The 16,257-nt window shown below is 44.6% G+C and overlaps 1 protein-coding gene across 4 annotated transcripts; it reads left to right on the forward strand.

The window, feature by feature from the left end:
- The first annotated feature begins 1,164 nt into the window (after positions 1-1,164).
- Positions 1,165-15,169, forward strand: LOC118367265 (polypeptide N-acetylgalactosaminyltransferase 17-like). 4 transcript variants are annotated; one of them, XM_035750668.2, is made up of 12 exons: positions 1,172-1,867; positions 2,067-2,477; positions 2,806-2,989; positions 5,514-5,680; positions 7,434-7,629; positions 8,125-8,322; positions 8,454-8,571; positions 8,927-9,112; positions 13,092-13,229; positions 13,423-13,518; positions 14,282-14,443; positions 14,882-15,169. In XM_035750668.2, the coding sequence occupies exons 2-12, from the start codon at positions 2,240-2,242 to the stop codon at positions 15,014-15,016; spliced, it is 1,818 nt and encodes a 605-aa protein (XP_035606561.1). In that variant the 5' UTR covers positions 1,172-1,867; positions 2,067-2,239; the 3' UTR covers positions 15,017-15,169. The 4 variants fall into 4 exon arrangements, with proteins under 4 accessions (XP_052376928.1, XP_035606561.1, XP_035606477.1 ...); XM_035750584.2 differs by having other exon boundaries at positions 1,172-2,477; XM_035750754.2 differs by having other exon boundaries at positions 1,173-2,477; positions 7,455-7,629.
- Positions 15,170-16,257: the final 1,088 nt, after the last annotated feature.

The raw sequence follows: 16,257 nt of genomic DNA on the forward strand, positions 1-16,257 counted from the left end.
GCAAGTTCTCCCACTTAAAAAGATGAGAGAGGCCTGTAATTTTCATCATAGGTACACTTCAACTATGGCAGACAAAATTAAGAAAATAAATCCAGAAAATCACATTGTAGGATTTTTAATGAATTTATTTGCAAATTATGGTGGAAAATAAGTATTTGGTCACCTTCAAGATTATCAGTGGTCTTGTATGTCTTCCATTTCCTAATAATTGCTCCCACAGTTGATTTCTTCAAACCGAGTTGCTTACCTATTGCAGATTCAGTCTTCCCAGCCTGGTGCAGGTCTACAATTTTGTTTCTGGTGTCCTTTGACAGCTCGTTGGTCTTGGCCATAGTGTCATTTCGTCTTGACAGGTCAACGTCCTTAGTTACCTAGCTAGCTACCTAAGGTCAACGGAGCAAGCTAGTTCATTCTAACAAAAGTGAGAAAATGGCTCTAGATTGGAAACTTACTTTAATGAGTGTAAAGCAATGTTGGCTTTATGTAAACGATATACAATATATGGGGCAGAATATTGTTCAGTAAACAATAACAACCTAGTTCTGCCTAGTTAGGGCATAAAATTAGCTAATGTTAGCTAAGTAGCTTGTTCATACAACGGTCAAACCCGGATTTCTAACGTTTACGTTCCTTCTTCTGAACAACAAATAGCTAGCTAACGTGACAGCTAACATTATGGAAGCGATTCATAGAAGACCACATGCACAGAAGCTTTGGGACCTTTAGCTGTCGGGAAGAGGGGTCCAGAAAAGTCAGATCCACAGCCTGTGCTCGCTTTTTAAGCGTGCAATAATTACATTTAAGTAGCAGAATAAAAACGATTTCAGTATTCTGATAAGATTTGTAATTGTAAAATTGGTAGGCCTGTGTTATTTGAAAATTTTAGGAAGGTAGAAGTGGGGGAAATGTTGTTCATTATGTCAGTTTTATGCTATTTCAAATGCATTATTTCAGTTGGGTCATAGGCATACAGTAGTAGCTTACAATAATCATGGGAGGAAAGTTTCAGACAAAATATGATTTGAATGCACCATAATTGCAGATAATTGGTGCGAGTCAACTCAGACCACCCACCCGTCTGCATCAACGAACTGCTTTCTTCACTGTGTGAGTGACTGGCACACTAACCAGGCACGCTCAAAACAAATCTCTTCCTAGGAGCTCCATTCCCTGTTTTCCTGCTTGCCATTATTAAGCGCTATCTAGCTAGCACATTGGAATAATTCGGCAAAATTAGATAACACGACAAAATAAGAAAACGGCGAGAATACGGGTATAGGTAAAAAAAAAAACGTTTTGCATTACTTTGAATAGTCCGAATGTGAGACGACACCTCGCTTGGAATGATTTCATCCGCATTTATGTTCTGCATTTGAGGTTTCTTTCATCCGCGCAGCTGCATTATGCGGACGGTTATATTTTAGGCTGGCTGGCGGTGTAGCAGTCTATTCGTGCAATGCACCGCTCAAAACGTCTCACAATTATTTTTCCTACACGTGGAGGATCAAAGCAGCACAGAGAATGCTTAAACATGGGATAGGCGTTTTATGTGGTCAGTATTTATCTGCTATGATTTTGAAGATCCGAGGTCAGAGACAGACAGCGGCTGTCCTCAAACGCGTCATAGCCCACTTCTGCTGGATGCAAAGAAAGAAAGACAGACTTGAGATAGCCTTCTGACTCTTTAAATATTTAAGAAAACGGACTCTTCAAAACTGAAGATATGCTAGTCTCTGTCTAACATCTTCTACGATCGATCTTCTAACAATACATTTTAAACAGAGAAGTCACGTATGAGAGCCCATAACCAGGCTCCAAAATTACCCCGAACTAGGACGCAGCCTAAAAATTGATCCAATGCGAAATGGTAGGTGGTTAAAGCTTATTATTGAAATTGTGTAATTAGCCTAAGTTATGTTAGAATATGAGCAATCGAAATCTGAAATAGAGCCTATGTTTCAGCTTTGTTTCTCTGTTAAACGTCCGGCAGATAGTAGCCTAGCCTATCAATGCGCACACAGTTCAATTTGATCATACTGTAGCAATTATCTACTGTTGATTTGCAGCACCAGCTTCTCCAGTTGGAATGTCGCCTACGGTATATACATACAAAAAAATGCCTTCATCAACACAAATGTACATTGAACCCTATTGCACATCGCAACAAGGAGGACTCCTGAATTTGTCCTGAATCGTTCCAAAAATACTGCAATTTAGATCCCGGACATCAACAACTTTAATGGCTTTTGTGTTAAGAAGATGGAGAGTGTTATTGGTGCTGAACGTGGTTGCGGTTGCGGGGTTCATGACACTTTGGACCAAGTGCACCCACACCCGAGTAGCAAAAACCATCGGTCAGGAAGATGTGAAAAGACAATCACGATCTAACGGCACTGCTCAAGGTTTGAGCATCAGTCATGAAGTATTGCTAAAGAGACTCGGGTCGTTGGAGGACGTGGTTTACAGACAGCTTAATGGTAGGCTATGACTCTTTAGCACTTTAGCCTACCCACTTAAAAACAATGACTATGGCTCATTGGTTACTTTGTATGTCACTCAAAACCTACCACGATTGCTGTTATTTACATTGGCTGATGCTTAGTATCCTCCCAAATGGCACTCTATAATTAGTGTACTACTACTTCTGTCCAGGGCCCACAGGTTAGTGCACTATATAGGGAATAGGGTGCCATTTGGGACATTATTGTATACAGCTACTGTACCTCTGTTAAAAGTCAATGATTCTCAAAACAACGAAGCAAATGTGTTATAGCATAGTGACCTTTTCTTGACTGTGAACTCCAGGTCTGTCCAAGTCCTTGGGGCTGATCGAGGGTTTTGGGGGGCGAGGTAAAGGGGGTTTCCCTGCCACCCTAGCCTCAAAAGAAGAGGCTGATGCCAAAGTACTGAGGGAGAAATATGGATACAATGCTTACCTCAGCCAAAAGATATCACTGGACCGGTCCATACCAGACTTCCGGCCTAGCAAGTAAGTTTTCGGCACCCTATATTGCACTCTTTTTGGCCCATAACGGCACTCTATTCCTTATATAGTGCAGCATCACTTTTGACCAGGGCCACTCTTACTATAGCTCAGCTGACAACCGTGTTTCAGTACGATAGACCCGCTACAATTTTCATGTGCTTTTATGTTTTTCCAAAGACCAATCCAGGCTTTGACATAGGATTGTGTCAAAACATTACATTTGTAAGCTGCAAGTTGCAAGCATTAGTCTGTGTGTGTGTGCACTTTGTTTTATGTGATACCCATCTCTGGATCTCAGCCATATCTTGGGCTCATGATCTAATCAGAAGTGATAAACATGGTAGTGTATACTTTGGTCTGTTAGTTGTTTCGCTGCTACTGGATTGTTGCCATGGTCAGAGAGTCATGATTAAAGCTATGACAGTAGATGTTATTGTTTTGGCACCACTTAGGTTTGTGTTAAAACAAATACAATATTCTTAAAACCATCTAGTATTATCTCTGTAGCCTAATCCCTCTTTCCTTGATGTTTTTTTGCAGTCTTATTTGTGATGAAGTCTAATGCGGCAATTGACACTTGGACGCACGTCGGAAGTGCGCACACACACACACATTATGTTTGTGCGTGTACACAACCCATCAGCACACAGAAACAAATTTATGTTTGAACATTAGCATTAGTGCAGCTCTTTTAGAGACTTTTCTAAAGAGACATTTATATCTGTCCCCAATGCTGTGCTGGTTAGCAGGCAGACCCCATTTGAAAGCCCCTGATGAGAACTCCCTCGCCCCAGCTCTGCTCTACCACCAGCTGTGATACACACCCGCCGGCAGCCGCAGGGAATGGGAACACACCCTCACTCACATCTACTAACACACAGACACAAGCATTTGTAATTTAGTTTCTCTATTTCGAGCTCTAAGAGGACCATGATGCATGTAGAGTGTGATTTCTCTTTGTATGGTAACACATTAGAATGGGAGCCTTCTCTTTCTGGTATATCTTTGCTTGTTAACAGAACAGTATCATCAAGCTACCTCCTACAATGGAAGGCTTCTCTCTATTGGGTATCTCTCTCTATGTCCTGCAGCAGAAAGAGCTAGGAGTTAGAGCTAAGAAATTGACTAACATCATCCAATCCTTTCTTTACTTACTTGGATGTACTGTATCACAATTCTTCGGATGTATCTCAGCAGTCGAAAGTGACTGCTGACTTGCTCTCAACTGTCCATTTCTATAAGACCAGCACAGTTGAGGGAAAGGCGATAAGAGGAAGGATAGAAACCAACACATTGTCGAAGTGTAAAAACTTCAAAACAAAAGCCACTTTGAAGTATTAGGACATAGTCAGCCACATATTCCTCACTTCCTCTCATTAGGGCTGGCTCTCGTTATAACAAATGCTAAAGTAAAAATTGACTTCCTATCGCTCTCTCCCACAGTGTACTTGCTGTGAGGCTAGGGAGAGGGGGTGTGTGTCAGCTCATCATCAACATGTACAGAAGAGACTTGGAGAATAAGCAGCTTGCATGGTGGTGATAAACTTGGAAACCTACACTGGAATGTTGGGTAGTACTTTACATGTGCCCTCTGCCATAAGGGCGGGCTACATTATATTTTAAACTGGGTGGTTAGAGCCCTGATTGCTGATTGGCTAACAGCCATGGTATATCAGACCGTATACCACGGGTATAACAAAACATGTATTTCTACTGCTCTAATTATGTTGATAACCAGTTTATAATAGCAATAAGGCACTTTGGGGGTTTGTGATATATGGCCAATATACCATGACTAAGGGCTATGTCCAGGAACTCTGCGATGCGTCGTGCATAAGAACAGCTCTTACCTGTGGTATATTGGCCATATACCACACCCCTCCATGCCTTATTGCTTAACTATACACATATTATTATATAGGGCTACATAAGTAATTGGCTTTACATAGGAGTGTTAAAGTACTATGTTCCTGAATATTGAATGATGAACTCACCGTTTGCCTTTATCTACAATGTATAAGGATGTTGTCACGCATAGGTGTAATAGGTGGCAGGGAAGTCAGGCGCAGGAGAGTCAAATGGAGTGTAAATGTGGAGTCTTTTAATAAAGTTCCAAGAGTATGCTCCATAACAATAAATGTACACACAAAGAAAACATGGGTACGAGGACCCGACGCGCACCTATACAAACAATCACACTACACTGACAACAAATCAATCTCTGACAAAGACATGAGGGGAAACAGAGGGTTAAATACACAACAGGTAATGAATGGGATAGAAAACAGGTGTGTGGGAAGACAAGACAAAACCAATGGAAAATGAAAAAAGGATCAATGATGGCTAGAAGACCGGTGACGTCGAACGCTGAGCACCGCCCGAACAAGGGGAGGCAACGACTTCGGGAGAAGTCGTGACAGATGTATTAATATTTGATGTCATTAGTGACAATAGCTAATGATGTGTGCGTGTATGTCTCTCTCTGTGTGTCTGCATATGTCTTTGTGCATGTGTGTGTGGTCTCCAGGTGTAAAAAGGCCAGCTTCCCCAGGGATCTTCCAAACATCTCCCTTATCTTCATCTTTGTCAATGAGGCGTTGTCAGTAATCCTCCGCTCCGTCCACTCAGCTGTCAATCACACACCGGCTCACCTCCTCAAAGAGATCATCTTGGTGGATGACTACAGCGATGACGGTGAGGAGAAATACACACACACACACACACACACAGACTGCCACACACACACACACACACACACACACACACCTGAAAGTGCATGTGAACACATACACACACACACACATCCAATATACATATTCATGCGATATACATTTTGTTTATGCATTTAATTTAATTATATTCTATGCTTTATAAAGACATCCTTGTCCAACATGCTGTTTTGCTGCAGACAGGACAGTCAGATCAAGGCAAAAGAAGATGTCTGTTTGACAAAATCCATCTAAAGAGAGGGACAATTGTGAAGAGAGTAAGCAGTGAGCAGAGAGAGAGGTGGTTAGAGAGAGGAAGAGAGACAATTATAGGCACAGAAAGGTGGATTTAGAAAGGAAGAGGGAGAGATGTGGGTAGAGGGAGAGAGTGAAAGGGTGGAAGAGTTTAGTAGAAAGTGAGGGGCAGAGTGAAAGAGAAAAAGGAGAGAAAAATGGTTACATTTCCCCCACGTTCCTGGCACGGCAGGATGGCAGAGGGCCAGCAATCCATCATGGAGGGGGGGACATAAGATATTGCAGTGGTTGAGATTGAGAGGCATGCAAACAAATAACACACACCCTCTTACTGTCTGTATAAGTCTTCTCTCAGCCCCACATGCACTACATCCGTCAGCACATCGAGAAGGGCGTCTTTTTATACTATTTGTAAATGTTTAAGCTCGGACAGGCTGGAGGCAGGGGCGCTCCAGTATAGCAGGTAGCATTAATGCACAATAATGTTGGATCCCAGCCGCCGATAAACCCCACAGAAGGGGCAGGGGCGACAATGGTAGCTAGCTAGCCGTACACCGGTAGACAGTGACCTTCACCCCCGCCTATCGGGCACTGTTTTTTCACAGTTCAGGTAACGACAGCAAGGGCAGGTGTTCAGCAGGCGGGGCCGAAGGACACTGTGTGCTAGCTTGGTGGGGGCAACACCGTGTGCTATCTTGCTAGTTAGCTAGCACACGGTGATGCTAGCAAGCTAGCTAGTTAGCTAGCACACAGTGTCCCTCCATCCTCCCACCTGCTGTGCTAGCGGTAGGCGAGGGCGACTCCGATAGACAGTGTCCCTCGCCCCCGACTGTCAGGCACGGTTTTCTCCGGCACACAGCAGGAGGGAGGTGGGGGCGACACTGTGTGCTAGCTAACTGGCAAGCTAGCACACGGTGTCGCTAACAAGCGAGCTAGTTAGCTGGCACATGGTGTCGCCCCAGCCTCCCGCCTGCTGGGGAGGCAAGGTCAATCGATAAACAGTGTCCATCGCCCTCACCTGTCGCAGTTCTGCTAACGACGGTGAGGGCAGGTGTTCGGCAGGTGGGAGTGAATGACATGGTCTAAACTCAGATAATACTTTCATTTCCCTTTTTACCCACATTTAAAAATATCACAAGCATGAAGATGTTGTGCTCGTTCATGTAGGAGCCAATGGACTCCATTTGCATACTATTGAGCAGATCTGCCAGTGTGTGTTTGGGTGAGGGCTGTGGGGGTTCTGAGAGTGTGTCCAGGGGGAAAAAGCTCATAGCGCAAAAGCCATAGCTCAGGAAGCACCCAACTCTCCCTGGTGTTGTTGTGAGACTTTTAGAAAGCACTGCAACGCTGGGGCCCATGAAAACAGATACATCTCTTCTCTGTGTGTGTGTGTGTGCACATGCGCTTAAGTGTTTTTCTGAAAGTGTTTGTGGGTGTGCTTCTGTGTGTGTCTGCTTGCTTATGTTTGTCTGTGTGTTGCTTAGTTATATTTGGTTGTGTCCCAGAACAACTGAAAGGGCCGTTGGAGGATTATGTAAACAAGCGTTACCCAGGTATGGTGAAAATCGTAAGGAACCAGAAGCGAGAGGGACTGATCCGTGCCCGCATCGAGGGCTGGAAGGCAGCCAGTAGCGAGGTGACGGGTTTCTTCGATGCCCACGTTGAGTTCACACCCTCCTGGTGAGTGTATGTGTGGGTTTCAACTTGAACATTCAGTTGTTGGGATCGATGGTTTAATAAACTTTGACTTAAAGGGGGGATCAGAAGGAATACTTCAGCAGTTGGTCAAGCAGCAATGTGAGATTTTCCAGCTGAAAGAATTGCATACTACTTCTAGCCATCTAGAATATCTGCAATACCATATTTGTAATAATAGTCTAAAGAACTGAATTGCCATAAGCTTTTATCAACTGACAGTATTAAAAGTAGGCCTAGTATTCAATGTACAGTCACGGTGTTTGTATGTTCCTTATGTATACACTAGAGTTGACCAGGGCCCACAAATACACAGAAAAACTACACACTACACAGGGAGCTGCTTCTGACTCAACTTGACTCAACTCAACTCAGAAGAACTATGGGGTCTGACTTGGAGGCTTAGGGAGGCAGAGGGAGAGAGAAGGAGACAGTAGATCTTAAGAAACCTCCGGCCCCATCTTTCTGTTTCTATGTCAGGGCTGAGCCGGTTCTGATCAGAATCAAAGAGGACCACAAGAGGATCATCCTGCCCTCCATCGATAACATCAAGCACGAGACTTTTGAGTTGGAGCGCTATGAGAACTCTGGCCATGGCTACAATTGGGAGCTGTGGTGCATGTACATCAACCCCCCCAAACAGTGGTGGGATGACGGGGACACCTCCGCACCCATAAGGTAGGCTACACACACACACCGGCACGCATGTACACACACACAGGCATGCGTACACACAACTAAATAAACACTTGAATTTAGAGAACCCAACTGCCAAAATAAGGAAAACAGAATCACCCTTCCCCCCTCAGAACTCCTGCAATGATTGGTTGCTCCTTTGTGGTCAACCGGGAGTACTTTGGGCACCTGGGGCTGCTGGACTCTGGCATGGACGTCTACGGAGGAGAGAACATCGAACTGGGGATCAAGGTTTGTGTGGCACCCATTTCTCTGTGAAGGCTAAGCATAATTGGGCTCTGGTCAAAAGTAGTGCACTATAAAGGGAATAGGGTGCCATTTAGGATGCAGATTTTGTATGTTAGGGTGGCGAGAGGCAGGGTGACTAGTGTGTGAATAGTACATTCTGTATCCTGTATTGTCTTTTGTCTGATTTCAGCAAGTATGTAATTGTGGTTCTTTGAGTAGAGCTAAGCATTGGGTTGTTTGTTCGTGTGTTTGTCTACTTGCTTTCTTAATTATTTGTGTTAGGCCTGCAGAACATTTGTTGTGTGTGAAGGTATGTGCTCTGATCTCTTACTATTTCTCCACCAACATGCACTACCAGGTGTGGCTGTGTGGGGGCAGTATGGAGGTGCTGCCCTGCTCCAGAGTAGCTCACATCGCCAGGATGAAGAAGCCCTACCACAGCAACATAGCCTCCAGCACGCGGCGTAATGCCCTGCGTGTGGCCGAGGTCTGGATGGACCAGTTTAAGTCCCAAGTCTACCTGGCCTGGAACATTCCAATGGAGGTTAGTTTCTCCTACATACTGATTTGAAGTAATTTTTGGGGGGGCATATGAACATGTATGTTCAGATAGAACTCCAGGTCAGGGAGTCAGGTGAAGTTGAACCCTATACACTAATCTATGATCAGTTTTGCGTACATACATTACCATTCAAAAGATTGCGGTCACTTAGAAATGTCCTTGTTTTTAAAGAAAAGCCATTTTTTTGTCCATTATAAAATAACATCAAATTGGTCAGAAATACAGTGTAGACATTAATGTTGTAAATGACTATTGTATCTGGAAACGGCTGATTTTAATGTAATATCTACATAGGCGTACATAGGCCTATTATCAGCAACCATCACTCCTGTGTTCCAATGGCACATTGTGTTAGCTAATCCAAGTTTATCATTCTAAAAGGTGAATTGATCATTAGAAAACCATTTTGCAATTCTGTTAGCACAGCTGAAAACTGTTGTTCTGATTAAAGAAGCAATAAAACTGGTGTTCTTCAGACTAGTTGAGTATCTGGAGCATCAGCATTTGTGGGTTTGATTACAGACGCTTCACAAGTCCTCAACTGGCAGCTTCATTAAATAGTACCCGCAAGACACCCATCTCAACGTCAACAGTGAAGAGGTGACTCCGGGATGCTGGCCTTCTAGGCAGAGTTCCTCTGTCCAGTGTCTGTGTTCTTTTGCCCATCTTTTATTGGCCAGTCTGAGATATGGCTTCCTGGAGTCGCCTCTTCACTGTTGACGTTGAGATGGGTGTTTTGCGGGTACTATTTAATGGGTACTATTTAATTTAATGAAGCTCCCCTTTCTCCCCTCACTTTCTGCATCCTTTGACTCTCTATGTCCCCTATCCTCCAGGCCGGCTCGGTCCTCCCCTCCCGCCCCGTGGCTCGACGACTCATTGCGAGCTCACAGAACAGGGCTCCGGGCAGCCGAGCGGAAATGGAGAAAAACTCGCCTCCCTGCGGACCTGGCATCCTTTCACTCCCTCCTCTCTACATTTTCCTCCTCTGTCTCTGCTGCTAAAGCCATTTTCTACCACTCTAAATTCCAAGCATCTGCCTCTAACCCTAGGAAGCTCTTTGCCACCTTCTCCCCCCCCTCCTCCCTCTCTGCAGATGACTTCGTCAACCACTTTGAAAAGAAGGTCGACGACATCCGATCCTCGTTTGCTAAGTCAAACGGCACCGCTGGTTCTGCTCACACTGCCCTACCCTGTGCTCTGACCTCTTTCTCCCCTCTCTCTCCAGATGAAATCTCGCGTCTTGTGACGGCCGGCCGCCCAACAACCTGCCCGCTTGACCCTATCCCCTCTCTTCTCCAGACCATTTCCGGAGACCTTCTCCCTTACCTCACCTCGCTCATCAACTCATCCCTGACCGCTGGCTACGTCCCTTCCGTCTTCAAGAGAGCGAGAGTTGCACCCCTTCTGAAAAAACCTACAATCGATCCCTCCGATGTCAACAACTACAGACCAGTATCCCTTCTTTCTTTTCTCTCCAAAACTCTTGAACGTGCCGTCCTTGGCCAGCTCTCCCGCTATCTCTCTCTGAATGACCTTCTCGATCCAAATCAGTCAGGTTTCAAGACTAGTCATTCAACTGAGACTGCTCTTCTCTGTATCACGGAGGCGCTCCGCACCGCTAAAGCTAACTCTCTCTCCTCTGCTCTCATCCTTCTAGACCTATCGGCTGCCTTCGATACTGTGAACCATCAGATCCTCCTCTCCACCCTCTCCGAGTTGGGCATCTCCGGCGCGGCCCACGCTTGGATTGCGTCCTACCTGACAGGTCGCTCCTACCAGGTGGCGTGGCGAGAATCTGTCTCCTCACCACGCGCTCTCACCACTGGTGTCCCCCAGGGCTCTGTTCTAGGCCCTCTCCTATTCTCGCTATACACCAAGTCACTTGGCTCTGTCATAACCTCACATGGTCTCTCCTATCATTGCTATGCAGACGACACACAATTAATCTTCTCCTTTCCCCCTTCTGATGACCAGGTTGCGAATCGCATCTCTGCATGTCTGGCAGACATATCAGTGTGGATGACGGATCACCACCTCAAGCTGAACCTCGGCAAGACGGAGCTGCTCTTCCTCCCGGGAAGGACTGCCCGTTCCATGATCTCGCCATCACGGTTGACAACTCCATTGTGTCCTCCTCCCAGAGCGCTAAGAACCTTGGCGTGATCCTGGACAACACCCTGTCGTTCTCAACTAACATCAAGGCGGTGGCCCGTTCCTGTAGGTTCATGCTCTACAACATCCGCAGAGTTCGACCCTGCCTCACACAGGAAGCGGCGCAGGTCCTAATCCAGGCACTTGTCATCTCCCGTCTGGATTACTGCAACTCGCTGTTGGCTGGGCTCCCTGCCTGTGCCATTAAACCCCTACAACTCATCCAGAACGCCGCAGCCCGTCTGGTGTTCAACCTTCCCAAGTTCTCTCACGTCACCCCGCTCCTCCGCTCTCTCCACTGGCTTCCAGTTGAAGCTCGCATCCGCTACAAGACCATGGTGCTTGCCTACGGAGCTGTGAGGGGAACGGCACCTCAGTACCTCCAGGCTCTGATCAGGCCCTACACCCAAACAAGGGCACTGCGTTCATCCACCTCTGGCCTGCTCGCCTCCCTACCACTGAGGAAGTACAGTTCCCGCTCAGCCCAGTCAAAACTGTTCGCTGCTCTGGCCCCCAATGGTGGAACAAACTCCCTCACGACGCCAGGACAGCGGAGTCAATCACCACCTTCCGGAGACACCTGAAACCCCACCTCTTTAAGGAATACCTAGGATAGGATAAGTAATCCTTCTCACCCCCCTTTAAGATTTAGATGCACTATTGTAAAGTGACTGTTCTACTGGATGTCATAAGGTGAATGCACCAATTTGTAAGTCGCTCTGGATAAGAGCGTCTGCTAAATTACTTAAATGTAATGTAAATGTTGACATTGAGACTGGTGTTTTGTGTGTACTATTTAATGAAGTTGCCAGTTGAGGACTTGTGAGGCGTCTGTTTCTCAAACTAGACACTCCAATGTACTTGTCTCCTTGCTCAATTGTGCCCCGGGGCCTCCCACTCCTCTTTCTATTCTGGTTAGAGCCAGTTTGCACTGTTCTGTGAAGGGAGTAGTACACAGTGTTGTACGAGATCTTCAGTTTCTTGGCAATTTCTCGCATGGAATAGCCTTCATTTCTCAGAACAAGAATAGACTGACGAGTTTCAGAAGAAAGGTCTTTGTTTCTGGCCATTTCGAGCCTGTAATCAAACCCACAAATGCTGACGCTCCAGATACTCAACTGGTCTATAGAAGGCCAGTTTTATTGCTTCTTTAATCAGGACAACCGTTTTCAGCTGTGCTAACATAATTGAAAAAGGTTTTTCTAATGATCAATTAAAATGATAAACTTGGATTAGCTAACACCACGTGCCATTGGAACACAGGAGTGATGGTTGCTGATAATGGGCCTCCGTACGCATGAAGTTATTCCATAAAGAAATCGGCCGTTTCGAGCTACAATAGTCATTTACAACAATAACAATGTCTACACTGTATTTCTGACCAATTTTGTTATCTTAATGGACAAAAAATTTGCTTTTCTTTCAAAAACAAGGACATTTTTAAGTTACACCAAACTTTTGAACGGTAGTGTGTTCAGATAAAACACCTATTTCCCTACCTAGATTTTCACTAGTCTATTTCAATTAATCTCTTCATTATCCTAAATACATTATGCAGTATATGTACACCATCCATTTCATTGCTAATGTTACATATTTGTAATTGTGTGTGTGCGTCTCAAATGGCACCCCATTCCCCATATAGTGCACTACTTTTGACCAGAGCCCTACGGTATTAGCCTCGCGGGCCACCTGGTATTCCTTACAGCGAACCATTATTGTAAACTTGCGAGATCAGGATGGCTCACGAGGCTACTTTGGGGTGCCATTTGGGACACAATCTGTAATCAACCACTCCCTGTTCCAGAACCATGGGATAGACTATGGGGACATTTCTCAGAGGGTAGCCTTGAGGAAGTCTCTGCATTGTAAGAACTTTGAGTGGTACCTGGACAACGTCTATCCAGAGATGAGGAGGTACAACAACACTCTCTTTTATGGGGAGGTGAGTTTTACTAGCAACAGGGTCTATATACAAAATTTTACTAAACACTCATCAAACACTGATAAGATGCTTTTAGCAGCCAAGTAGCCTTTTCCCCCCCATAAAAAGTTTCCCACCCTTTTTTCTCTTTGTCTTTTTCTCTCTCTACCCCCTCCATCCCCCTCTCGCGCTCTCTTTCCCTCCCTCCCTGTAGATTCGTAGTAGCAAAGCGACCCATCTGTGTATGGACCAGGGAGAGAAGGTAAACCACACGGCCACCCTGCACCCCTGTCACGGAATGGGACCTCAGGTAACCGATTAAACTAGGTTTAGAGTATGTCCCAAATGGCACCTTATTCCCTACTTAGTGCACTACATTTGACCAAAAGTATTGCACTACATAGGAAATAGGGTGCTATTTGGGACATTCTAGGTTCACTAGAGAGGCACTATGCCTGCCAGCTGTGAGAGCAAAATCTGCAGGGGAACTTTTTTAAAAACCAGAATGTAGTCCTTTGTCCCTGTCGCATACAAATGTAGGGGATATCATGACAGGTTCTACAGTCAAAATCAAATATGCAGACAAAATGTCTCAATCATATCAGGTTAATGCATTTTTTTAAGACCCACTTTGAATGAGAGTGGATATAATATCATATCACAAATCATTTCAATTGATTTCAAAAAGTAGAAACAACTTGCTCTGCAGGAAACGCAATACAACAACTGCAGTCGAAACAATCTACCAGACTTCAGTGTCAGAAAATAATTTGTTAGCGTTTGTGAAATAAAAATATTTGATAACTTTTTAGCCATGTACTACTTACTGTAACTTGTCTCTCTGTGTGTTCTTCCCATTTGAGTTGAGGAGGACACACCTAGTTGTTGTTGATAGTCCTTTACCATTCACCACTTAATTTGGTCTCCCTGTGTCTCTCCTACCAGTTGTGTTAGTACATCAAAGAGGGAGAGTTCTTCCCGGGTGCTCTGGCCAGTACAGGGGAGAACACATATAGTTGTTGTTGATTACCCTTGACCAGCCATTCACAGTCGTGTATCCCTGTTCCTCCCAGTTGGGTCGGTACACCAAGGAGGGACATTTTTTCCTCGGCGCTCTGGGCAGTACAGGGGATGAAACACGCTGTCTGATGGACGACCAGGTCTCCAATTTCCCTCAGCTCCTCAACTGTGACAAAGTCTCCAACACCAGGCTGACCACATGGCACTTCTCTCAGGTCAGACTCACTTTTACATTGTTTTTTATTTTTTACATTTTGTAATTTTTTAAATTCCTTTCATTTAAGTTTCTTATACCGTGTTACTTACTCTTCATTCCCTGTAGAGCATAGGGCCGCAGCGGGCCCCTGTCATGCCAGACCTGTGCAGGTTAACCCTGTGTAGTAACACTGTAATAACACCACATTGTAAGGACCTGTGAAGTTGAAAATAAAAAATGATAGAAGCTGCCTGGACGTGACTGTTGATCATAAAGCATCTAAGAGTAGGAGTGCTGATCTAGAATCAGATCCCCCACTGTCCATTCATTATAATGTAAAAGGCTAAACTGATTTTAGATGAGCACTTTTAGTCTGAGAAGCATTATGAATACTCTGAGGTCCCATGAAGGTCGTAGCCTACTCAGTTGAGAACATTCTATTTCCTCTGTCCTTCAGAACGAGTCGATCATCAACAGAGCCACGGGCCGCTGTCTGGAGGTGATACAGGCTAACGTTTACTTCGGACACTCACTGGTGCTTCAGACCTGCTCCGGACAGAGGTGGAACATCAAAAACACAATGAAGCAGTAGCCACAGCATGATGCAGAATTCTTCTTTGGCCAAGATAGTGTTATTGTACTGAATTGTATCAGATGTCATACTGTATTATTGCAATTATTCACTTGGTGTTAACAGTTGGACTTTTCCAAGATTGTCTTCCAATAAACTGCTAGTCTGATGGTATTTTTTAAATTTATTTTTTAAAAGTTGTGTATTCAAATACCACATGGGGTGATTAAGTTGACACAATAGCCCATCACAGCCTACAACAGATTTATTCAACTTCAATGTTTTGATTTCTTGAAAGGATTTTTGCAGTTCCTTTTCAGCAACATATTAAGATATTTCCAAATTGAAAAGAAACAAATATGAAAAGTGCACGAAGACCAAACTGTTTTGTGACTGATTCAGGATTTAGCACAACTATCTCTGACACACCATGCTTTGTGTTCTTCATTTTTTTTTTTTTTTCACCTTTATTTAACCAGGTAGGCCAGTTGAGAACAAGTTCTCATTTACAACTGCGACCTTTGTTAGTACTCTATTTATTTACTGTTGTTAAAATATATATATTTTCAGTGTCAATGAGAGCATCCAAAAATCTTTTTTAATTGATTTCAAAAGAGAGTCCCTTTTTCCCATTCAGCTTTATCTCAGCTGGCTAGCATCAGCGGAGGAAACTGCTAGCAGAGCCATGAGAATGCGTCTGGGGTATGAATGGAACAATCACATTCACTATGTAGTGTGTCTGTGGGAGTAGAGGCAGCCATTAAAAGCGTCTAAGAACAGGAGTGCTGACCTAGGATCAGTTTAGTCTTATTTAGATCATAACGAAGATTGCATGGACAGAGGGACTTGATCCCAGATCAGCACTTCTATTTTGGTCTAGGATCAGTTCTAACTTTTAGATCATGAATAAAAATGAGGCAGCTAGCGAGCTGAAGGAGAGTGCTCTCGACTGCCTATTTTGTACATTTCGTTTAAAATGCCATTTTTTGTTTTATTTATTTGACACCAATTTAAACATCAACCACCCGCTTGTGCTGGCCCGACCACGGAGTCACGCCAGAGCTATCTATCCCCGTTGATCCCCGGTAAGCAAGGCCGGTGCCCTCCGGTACACACACACACAACAAGGTTCGCACACATACGTCCATGTTAATGCATGCACACACCTATTGAGGTTACAGAACAATTAGGCTTGCGCCTCGGGCCCCTACTCAGCGAGTATAGTGCAACAGTAGGCTGTGTAATCAGTTCCATAACAGTTG

The sequence above is a fragment of the Oncorhynchus keta genome, chromosome 1 (genome assembly GCF_023373465.1).
Source record: "Oncorhynchus keta strain PuntledgeMale-10-30-2019 chromosome 1, Oket_V2, whole genome shotgun sequence".
Taxonomy (NCBI): domain Eukaryota; kingdom Metazoa; phylum Chordata; class Actinopteri; order Salmoniformes; family Salmonidae; genus Oncorhynchus; species Oncorhynchus keta.

Bases quoted from the DNA above. Each gene is read 5' to 3' on its own strand.
- LOC118367265 (XM_035750584.2), top strand. From the start codon at position 2,240: ATGGCTTTTGTGTTAAGAAGATGGAGAGTGTTATTGGTGCTGAACGTG. The intron at 2,478-2,805 runs GTAGGCTATGAC...TGTGAACTCCAG, and splicing joins GGTTTACAGACAGCTTAATG to GTCTGTCCAAGTCCTTGGGG. The intron at 7,630-8,124 runs GTGAGTGTATGT...TTTCTATGTCAG, and splicing joins GTTGAGTTCACACCCTCCTG to GGCTGAGCCGGTTCTGATCA.